General features: G+C 40.6%; 1 protein-coding gene across 1 annotated transcript; it reads left to right on the top strand.

Moving 5' to 3' along the window:
* Positions 1 to 2,162: 2,162 nt before the first annotated feature.
* Positions 2,163 to 10,691, top strand: kcng4b (potassium voltage-gated channel, subfamily G, member 4b; the record flags this gene model as incomplete). The annotated part of the gene is made up of 3 exons (XM_080432887.1): positions 2,163 to 2,924; positions 8,846 to 9,559; positions 10,671 to 10,691. The coding sequence occupies 3 exons, from the start codon at positions 2,163 to 2,165 to the stop codon at positions 10,689 to 10,691; spliced, it is 1,497 nt and encodes a 498-aa protein (XP_080289013.1).
* Between the last annotated feature and the right edge of the window lie 547 nt (positions 10,692 to 11,238).

Consider the following 11,238-nt stretch of genomic DNA (forward strand, 5'->3'; position numbering starts at 1 on the left):
AAATAATTGTAGTGTAGTAAAAAGACGAGATGTAGTGGAGTAGAAAAGTACAGAAAATTGGAAATACTCCAGTAAAGTAAGAAATACCTCAAAATTGTACTTAAGTGTAGTACATTTACTTAGTTACTTTACACCACTGAATTATTTGAGGTTATTGTGTGTTCAAATGTTCAAGATCTTTTAATTACAGCATGTATCCTGACCTGTAGCTTCCTGTATGAACTTCTTGATATCTCCTTAGGGAATCTGATACAAAACTGTTAATATTCAGTAGGCTAGCCTACTGAATATTAGTGAGCTAGCCTTAATTAAAAGTGATGCAATTTCCGTGTGAAATCAATCCTCATTAAGTGGCTGTAATTAAGCCTCCTGAGCTGGTTTCACATTTTAATGAAACAGACTTTATTTAGCCTAGTCTAATCATATGAGTTTTCAGATTGATTGTAAAATGCATGCAGAAATTAACCAATTAAGGCTTATTTCAAAATAGCGAAATTATTATATATTTTTTCAAATATTTGTCAACATATAACAAAATAAAATATTTCTATAATGACATGCCAAAAATGGGGACGCCAGGTTTAATGGTTAATCCATCTTCTGATGAGAAATGTAATGCAAGTTTTCTCAGGAATGAACACAACCAGCAGGGGGCGGTAGTTGTGCATACTGTGCCCAGTAGGCGACAGTAGAAGTTGAGCATGAACGTTAATGTTGACAAAGTAACTGTGATGGAAAAAGTACTCTCATTTTTTACTTAAGTTAAAAGTATCAATACCACAATGTAGAAATACTCCATTACAAGTAAAAGTCCGGAATTCCAAAATTTAAGTAGTGGCATCAAAATAGGCATTGTGAGCTTGTAGATCGGCTATTTTCAAATGTATATAGGGCTGAAGTGGTTAATTTACGTTTTGTAATAATCAAAATCTACAAATAACTAGTAACTAAAGTTTTCAAATAATTTTAGTGGATTAAAAGTACAATATTTTCGTCTGAGATGTAGTGGAGTAGAAGTAAAAGTATTGAAAATTGTAAATACTGAAGAAAGTAAAAAATACCTCAAAATTGTACTTAAGTACAGCTCTTGAGTAAATGTACTTAGTTACTTTACACCACTGCAAAGTAGCCTATAATTCAGAAAAGTAAAGTAGCCTACAGTTATCCAGGCTGCACTAAATACAACAGGGTTTGCAATATTGAGAAATAAATATAGTGATTTATCAATGAGTCCAACAGTCACTTCAGTCAGGACAACTCATGAATGAATTAAAGTATTATTATTATTAATATAAAATGGGCTGTACATTTATTTTGGTTTGGCGATGAATGGATCTGTACTCTGAGGGAGCACTTCTGAACCCCCATAGAACACAAAAGCAGATCCAAAACAACAGGTGGTAGCTGGGGTGGTGGAGGGTGAGGCAGCAGCAGTAAGTGGCAGCAACACAGACAGCAGTAAGCAGCAGCAAAAAGCAAGCAAGGATTGAGCAATGCAAACTTCCCCATTTAAGGCTCTATCAATGAAGTGAATATGTGAATGATTGAGAATAGGGAAGCATGGACTTGAGACAGACCAATGGTTGGCCACCAGCAACTGAGTTTCCTCACTGAATTTGCTCTGTGCATGTGTCATGCGCGATGCTCAAGAATAAATACAAATAAAAACATTTGCACACCATGCTACACTGCGTAAACACCTTCCTGGACTTTCTCAATGAATTTTGAAAGATTTTTAGAAAGATTTTTTTATATAAAAAATCTTAATACAATCACAATCGCTCAAACATGTAATGATTATAATTGAGAACTTTACCATTGCAATTCATCGGCATGAGAACTACAGTTATCATCAGTGTCTGAATTATAACACTATGCTGATTCAATGTATTTCATATGCTATAGCAATATTTGTTCCTGTGAAAGCGTGTCTATTTTCAAAAGGTCCCAAAAAATCTCTTAGTGCATAACTGCCTATTCTGTGAGTTTTGTGTGTTACTCATGCAATATTTCATTTCAAGAAAACTTGGTAAACAGAATCAACTGTCATTTCCGATTCACCAGACTTCTCTGTCTTTCCTGTGGATTCTCGTCCTGATATCCTTTTCAAGTCGACATAGAGAAACCGCTCAATCGCTGTCGGACCACCACCAGCAGCAACCATGCCCATCATCAGCAACGCCAACACCAATGGCTTCGACACCTACTCAGCCAGCGAAGACAGCAGCCTCGATCGCTTCTTCACGGAGATCCCAGAGACAGAGACCGTCAAGGGCGTATACTTCCAGCGCGCTCAGCTGCTTCACGACGTCGAGGCCTCCTATGTGATCGACCACACCCTGGAGGCTCTCATCAACGTGGGGGGCAACCGCTACACCTTCCCCTGGAGCACGTTGGAGCAGTTCCCCCAGAGCCGGCTGGGACGCCTGCGTTTCTGCACCACCACTGAGGAGAAAGCGCGACTGTGTGACGACTACGACGAAACCTGCCAGGAGTTCTTTTTCGACCGCAACCCTCGAGCCTTCCGGGTTATCCTCAACTTCTTGGCCGCGGGCAAACTCCGACTGCTGCGGGAGCTGTGCGCCGTGTCGCTGCATGACGAGCTGGACTACTGGGGCGTGGACCCGGGCCACATGGAGCGCTGTTGCCGGCGCCGGATGATCACCCGCGTGGAGGAGGTGGCTGAGAAGGAGCGCCAAGAGGAGGAGTGGAGGCAGAAGAGAATGATGCTGAAGAAAGTCACCGCCAAAAAGGCGGAGGTGGGATACCGCAGACTGCTTAGTATAGTTCGAGAAGTGATGGAGAATCCTGAGTCAGGTTTGGCAGGGAAGGTGTTCGCCTGCCTCTCTGTCATAATGGTGGTGATCACCGTTGTCAGCCTGTGCATCAGCAGCATGCCAGATCTCAGAGAAGAAGAAAGAAAGGTGTGTATGAAGCAGATGCCTATTTAAAAGCAGGGCTAGATTTGTAACATTTTCTTACCCTCTGAAGCCTATATACAAGTACTTCGATGTATGACAAATAGCAAAAATAGGCAATCTTCAAGCTCACAACGCAACGTGATGTGTTGATGAGCTTGTAGATCTGCTATTTCCGCTATCTTTGAAAAGATGTAAATATATAAATATATATATATATATATATATATATATATATATATATATATATATATATATATATAGTTTGCCCAAAATAGATAATACATTGTGATATTAATAAACATCAAACATAGACAGTCAACATTTTCCAAGGAAATTAAGTCTGACCAGAACCAAGGGATGAAACATATCCCCACTGGCCATAACAATTAATGACCAGGGGGATTTCAAAAGCAGATGCATGGATTACCCCTCATCCCCCCAGAAAATCAAACCCTGTCTAAAACTTAACAAGAAAGTCTTATAATGACATGGCCAATTTATGGTTCAATCTTTAGCTATAGCTACAGTAGATAGGTGTGCAGTTAGTGAACAAAGCCGCTCTGCATTATATAATCATTAATACATACTCCATTCAGATTGAGGAGAGCAGTATTAATCCCTTTTAAAACAGCGTGAACATATCCTACTCAATCAGCGGTTGCCCATCTGTTGTTTTGACGACCAACTAGCAATTCCATCCTAGTCGGGGCAACATTGTGTGTGTGTGTGTGTGTGTGTGTGTGTGTGTGTGTGTGTGTGTGTGTGTGTGTGTGTGTGTGTGTGTGTGTGTGTGTGTGTGATGTCTGTCAGGGTTCCAACTGTAGGTTCCAACTCAGACGGCTTGGATTAAAACATTTGCTTTGGTTTAAAACATATTCTTATGTTTCAAAAGTCTTGTGCCCCTGAGACAATAATTCAGGCTGGGCGTCATACATACACCCACCCTGGTCACCCTGACCACACACGCGCACGCGCACACACACACACACACACACACACACACACACACACACACACACACACACACACACACACACACACACACACACACACACACACACACACACACACACACAGGAGCATTATCCATAATAGTACATTTTGGCTGATGTTCTTCATTTATTCATTTTATTAATTTTCTGTAAAACACATAGGCCCCTCCCACAAATTTGGGAAGCAAGTTACATTGTCACATGACTCCCGAGATCATGTGTAACAAATTTTGAGGATGACTGTTTTTAAATGCAGGTTACAGCTATTATATATACAGTATATATATAATTGTGTGTGTGTGTGTGTGTGTGTGTGTGTGTGTGTGTGTGTGTGTGTGTGTGTGTGTGTGTGTGTGTGTGTGTGTGTGTGTGTGTGTGTGTGTGTGTGTGTGTGTGTGTGTTCACTCACTTAGTAATTTATTAATTTAAAAACAAAAGAAAGACAAAAAACATATTGCTTAGCAAAATACAAGCACATGATGAATGTTGAATCTAGAGTTCAATGTGTGTGTGTGTGCTGCAAAAACTGCGAGAGGAGTGGCGTGGCAAACTTTGTGGATAAATAGGTGCAAGAACAACACTGCGGTCGCCTAAGGGCAACCACACTAATTATGTTATCTCATTTCAGTAACATTAGACACTGACAATCTCAACTCACCTGAGACAGGTGAGAGATTATCCTACCTTAGAACAGGAGGTTCCCAAACCTTTTCATGTCGGGACACACCTGTGGAGGTGGACCAGGACCCACGCCACTTATTTTGTGTAGTTGTATAAGCAATACATTCTCATTTTTCTTGTGGACATTAGGCTACAACATGTAGAATTATCTTAAGTAATCAATTGACGGTTACTTGCTCGCACACCTTCACAGATCACATTACTTCTGTGCTGGTCTTGGGGCGGGTGGGGAACGAATCAAACCAATCCACTCGAGTCTTAAAAAAAATAAAAAAATATTACTGACATTTTTGACCAATCGCTATTTGACTGGTGCATATTCTTTAAAGAAACGTTTTCTCTGACAGTGGACTCTGCTTTGCCAGGCCAGTGCAAGATAAAAAAAAGAAAGAAAATTAATGCTGTCATGGTCTGTGGCCTGCAGTCATAGTGTTTCTGGGCCAAATTCTAAAGTTCAACGTTTTTTGTCCTGTGTTTCGACAGGCCATGACTGCAGGCCACATCAGTGATTACACAGGCATGCCATCGCAAAATGTCCTGAGTCCCCTGATGGCCACTCCGGGCCTGCCTGCACCTGCAGTAGGATTCCATCATAGTACATCCATGATCTAATCACTCTGACTACAGGGTGCTGAAAGCTTGACATGGCTTTCACACAACCATGACCTTCTGCTATGTCTGGGTATACAAAAAAATTAATAAAGTAAGGAATGGGAAATAATGGGTTAAAACAGCTAATGACATTTCTTTCAGAGGAAAGGTGAACTTGCAAATAGCTTAAAGACTGCTTTAAAGGTCAAACCGCACCAATGCAACTAGTCACAACTCCTTGCAACTAAACAGTTGTAAGGCCATGTCACACCAATGCAACTCCTCGCAACTGCCATTGGGGATAATGGGGATAACTACTGCAAGACAGTAGTTGCATGTTGCAAGGAGTTGCATTGGTCAATCGGCGGGGGCGTGTATTCCCAACTTGCATCGTTCACGACTTGCATGGCCCTGTGTAGGCGCCGGCCAATCTGATTTTACACAAACTAGTTTTACCATGGACAGTAGGCTATAAAGGTTTGAGCTGAAATTAGAGTTTAATTCAACTCAAATTAAAGTTGGAGTCAATAGCTACTCTTCATTGATCTAACAGAGAAAAGACTAACATAGGCTGCCCTCTGTCAGTATAATACATAAAAAATGTGTACTCTTCAATGTCTTATATTCTTGTCAAATTGTCGTGTTGTAGTAGCTGTCTTATGTGTTTACTGTTTACCATAGTGCATTTTTTTTTTTTTTACACAGCTGACAGAGCGCTCTGTCCCTCCCGGGTGTGGGTATGACAATGATAATGTGCATGTGAAACATCTGACAGTTTTTCACTATGAGATATTGATGTTTGGATGTGGGGCAGGTGTGCTACCTCTGATCACTTACTTGGCTATGGGTGCTCAGCTATAGTAAAAAACTAAAATAACCCACTCAGTTGGAAATATTTGTACTCCATTGAATAAAGATGATAATATTTTCAGATGGGGATCTGTGGCCAAATACATAGTAATTTTGGGGTTCTTGACGTGAAATTGTTTGAGAACCACAGCCCTAAAACAACATTAAAGCTTGACTGACCTGCTCTAGTTGCTTATTTTGGGCTTGTTTTCATAGGTCAGGTCAGTCAACAATAAAGCTTGACTGACCTGCCCTAGTCGCTTATTTTGGCTTGTTTTCATAGAGCTGGTTGCTTGTTTCTCTCGCAAAATCTGGCAACACTGACTGTTGGCTCAGATGCACATTTCTTTACTGCTACCTCAGGCAACGCATTTTGGCAGGTGCCTTCATCAGAGCATAGTAAAAAGCTACTCTGAGGAAGGCTCAGAGTCCTGCCTAAACACATTAGCCTGAGGTAGCAATAAAGAAATGTGCATCTGAGCTGAGCTGACATCCTTTATTCTTTGGATTGCCGCCATTTCCACCATTGATGTTATTTCTTGTGAATGTGAATAACTCTTAAAATGACACATCCTTAATCACTGCTTGTGCATTCTACTTATAGATACTCCAAGACCACAGTGGGCTACGGTGAAACAAATAAGATCTATGAAATCTAGTTCAAGAGTGCTTTTTCTGTTTTGTTTGAAAAGAATACTCTGCTGATCAGAAACTCTCTAGAATCTGAACCAGAAATTCAAATTTCAGTTAAAACCAAATGTACCGAGCTCAGTTGCATTACTAATATTGTAGATGAGGTAGTGTGAAATGTTGAATTAAATGAATTGGGTATTTGGAAAGGAAAGGAAAGGCTAGGCTTCGCTTGACACATGCAGAGGTGGACGACGTACTCGACCCCAGTACTTGAGTAAGAGTACAGATACTCCTTGGTCAAATTTACTCCACTATAAGTAAAAGTAGCTCAGACAAAATGTTACTCAAGTAAGAGTAAAAGTAATTGCTTTTAAATATACTTAAGTATTCCAAAGTACATGCTTTGAAAAATACCTATATATTATAATATATTTTATATATTATAATAGGAACCAGAACTAAATACCTTTACTCCTATACACCCATACAAGATGTAACAAAGCGGCGAGCGGAGGGGGAAGCCAGAAACACGGCTAGTGTGAGAGCAGAAGTTACGCCAATTGCATTTTACGGAAGAAAAAAAACAGCCAACCTAAAGGCCAAACCGCACCAATGCAACTAGTCCCAACTCCTTGCAACAAAACTGTTTTAAGGTCAACCACACCAATGCAACTCCTTGCAACATGCCATTGGGGTTAATGGTTGCAAGTAGTTGCAAGTAGTTGCATGTTGCAAGTTGCATGTTGCAATTAAGTGATCATCTGCGGCAAAAGCTCTAATGGAGCTCGTTTATCAGCGCACACACATATGTGTGTGTGTGTGTGTGTGTGGGTGTGTGTATGAACGTTTGAATGTGTAGGCCTAGACGTACACACAACATAAAAAAAACACAAAATTAGATAATGACAGATTCTGTCGGCAGGGAGGAAGATTTATTCATTTATTTACTTGAGAGTAGCCAATTATCTTTACCCCTTTTTTGTCCCACTTCGAAATACCGTTATACGATTTAACAGTCAATATACAAATTGAAATGTATTGTCAAATATGTCATGCAAATGTAATGTATGGGTTGAGACTGAGAGACTAATCTCTCTATTCTCTCTTTCTCCATTTAATGCAAAGTGTCTCACACAGACAGACACACGCACGCACAGACAGACAGACACATACACACGTGTGGATGCACCCACAGATGCACACAGAGTTGCACGCACGCATGCACACAAACACTCAGGTCTCCTTCCTGTTTGTCCTAGTGATGATAACATGCCACACTACTGTTCAATGTGTTCACTATCCCAAATTTGTCTCCATACAGCTTGTCACTTCGGTTGCACTGTTATAATGTAATGACAATCGTTTCTTACAGTATATCCTTTTTATAACTTGCCCCAGGCAGTCAGAAAAATGGAGAGAAGTAGGTCGTGCCTCCTGGCAGAGATTTATTAGTCTGAAGTTGAACACATGCCAGTCAAATGAAGCAGATTATCACTTGTAATGACAAAGTAATTAAACGTTTTTACAGGTTACAGTTTTTTTTGTGTTGTGTCCCTTTAACCACTGAACCCTTACTTATTTGACAGGTGTCCCTCAGGGGCCTATACTAGGCCCCCTCCTCTTTTCCCTCTACACTAAATGTTTTCGCCTATTATGACATGCCTAGAAAAGGGGCACTAGAGTTCATGTTACGGATGGGACAATATGAAAATTTCATGTCAAGATTATTGTGGCCAAAATAATTGCGATTAACGATATTATCGCGATAATCAAAATATGCCTAAAACTGTTAAAATACCACTTTTGTTAACCACTTGAACCCCAGCATTCATATTCTACAAGATCACAGCTCTACAAGCTCACACGCGAGCTATTTTTTGGTGTAGAGAGAAAAAAGTGGTCCATTTCAGGTCAGGTTCAGACAGGAAATGCAGCTCGGCAAAAGGACAATTTCACGATGAATTTAAATCTCTGCAATACGATTATTGTGAGCATTTTTCTTTACGATATCATAAATCATTATCGTCCCATGCCTAGTTCATGTGGTTAAATAATACCACAATGTGATATTTCAACTTATTTGTATAGACTGGCCTCAACAAGTTACGGTGTGCTAACAAACTATTGTGTGTTAAACCTTTTAATTTAATTAGTATCTCTCCCTGTCTATCTCCGCAGGGTGAATGTTCCCAGAAGTGTTACAACATGTTTGTGGTGGAGTCAGTTTGTGTGGCCTGGTTCACCTTCGAGTTTGTGCTGCGATTTGTCCATGCGCAGAGCAAGCTAGCTTTCGCTCGCAGTGCCCTCAACATCATCGATGCAATCGCCATCCTGCCCTTCTACGTGTCACTGGTGGTGGAGGTCAGAGATCCGTCACTTGACGACCATTATAATGCTGGACCAGGCAGAGGGTACCTGGACAAACTGGGCCTGATCCTGCGCATGTTACGGGCCCTGCGCATCCTCTACGTTATGCGACTGGCTCGCCACTCGCTGGGCTTGCAGACCCTGGGGATGACCATAAAGCGTAGTATGAGGGAGTTCGGCCTGTTGCTGCTGTTTGTGTGCGTAGCGGTGGCCCTCTACTCCCCACTGGTCCATCTAGCGGAGAGTGAACTGGCACCATACGCCTCCACCCCTCCACGGCACAGTTTCAGCAGCATACCGGTCACGTACTGGTGGGCCATCATCTCCATGACCACAGTGGGCTACGGTGACATGGTTCCGCACAGCATACCCGGACAGCTGGTCGCACTGGCCAGCATCTTGAGCGGAATCCTCATCATGGCTTTCCCGGCCACCTCCATCTTCCATACGTTCTCCCGCAGCTATCAGGAGCTCAAGCAGGAATACAAAAGACTGTGGAAGGAAGAAAGAAAGGAGGCTGACATGGTCTCCTCATTCGATCGATCTTTTCTCCTGTGCCCACAGGAAACAATGATCTGGTCATGTCCTCCACGCTTCCATCTACAGCCTTTTGAATACCTGGAAATCTGTTGTCCTCTGAGATGGCTTCATGTCATTAACCACATGAACCCTAGCACCCCTATTCTGGGGTGAGCATTAGATGAAAATAGAAGATCTACGCAACGGGTTGTGTGCTTGTAGATCGGCTATAATTATTGTAGAGTGAAAACAGGAGGGGGCCTAGTATAGAGCCCTGAGTATAAGGGATTAAGTGTTTAATTACAAACTCAAATGATACTTTGACAATTGAAAGCTTGTGTTGTTACATTATGTTTTGTATTTAAATTAAACTAGTTGTGGCCTATCCATACTCTGAATTCATACTTTTCATTAAAGTAGCAGTGGTAGCCTATACACAACAATGCCTTATAATGTGACAAACAAATTAGTGCATTCAATATAATCATTATTCACATGGAATTTGAAAAAACACAGTCAAGGGTATAAGAATTAAAAATACACATTTGAAATAGAAAATGTGAATACAATCTAAAATAGAAATCTAAGCTAATATACGCCAGGCCTAAGTGTTACCGAACCAACTATGCTAAAGGCTTGCACTGCCTTTACAGTAGCATATTTATAGTACATTATTATTATTATTATTATTATTTATAGAATATGTACAGACTGTTGAGACTTAGCCCTTGTCCACGCATATACAAATATTTTTCTTGTAAACAGATACCCTCCGTTTAAAAAGACGATTCTATTCACACAACTTTCGTTTGGCAAAATATCTCCTTACATATGAGAACACAAAAAATAAGGATAAGGATGATTCATGCTAAATGTCTACATCAACGATTCGTCAAATGCCAGAGACGAACACACTGAGCATGCATAGTGACTTAAAAACAAAAGAAGAATCACATAAAAACAAGCTATGGTGAACCAGAAAGCAAAATGATGAGGTGGAGTTGCTGCTTATGTGTGTATGTCTGCCATTGTTGTTATTGTTGTTGTGGTTACAGCTGGTGCATGGTCAGCATGTGCTAATTGAGGTGTGTCATTCCCTAATTATCCGTTTTTTTAGGCCTCGTCTTTTTTGAGGTAGTCCAAACTTTTTGCACAAAATCATAACTGGATTTCATCGACGGTCTGTATGTTCTCAATGTGACATCAGTCCAACTTGTCATACAGAATCAAATAACTTTAACATAACTCCCTCATGTAACTCTGTGTAAAGCACAGTAATAACATTGTAAAAATAAATATCAGAAAGTGTCAAATATGAGAGGGGGGGCCTCTAAGGAAAAAAGTTTGGGAACCACTAACAGAGGGACATTGTACAGTATATGTCTAGAACATAATGAACACGAGGGTATAACAATTGAAAGCAAACAGAGCAAACAGCAGTATGTAAACGGGTGACATTCATGTCACAGAAGTTAAACGGGTGTATAAACATATAGTAACGCAATTACAACACAAAAATAAAGCCAGTGCAACAAAACCCACCCCCTTTAAGACAGAGCAACATCTATTCTCCTACGGGTGGAGACCCTGAGTCTGACTGTCAAGGTCATGCAAGGTCAAAGTCAAATGTGGGATTTCCTATTTGACAATAAAAGTAAACATGTCTCTATCATTTACAATTTTTT

The sequence above is a fragment of the Gymnoscopelus braueri genome (assembly GCF_963280865.1).
Source record: "Gymnoscopelus braueri genome assembly, chromosome: 1".
In the NCBI taxonomy this organism is placed as follows: domain Eukaryota; kingdom Metazoa; phylum Chordata; class Actinopteri; order Myctophiformes; family Myctophidae; genus Gymnoscopelus; species Gymnoscopelus braueri.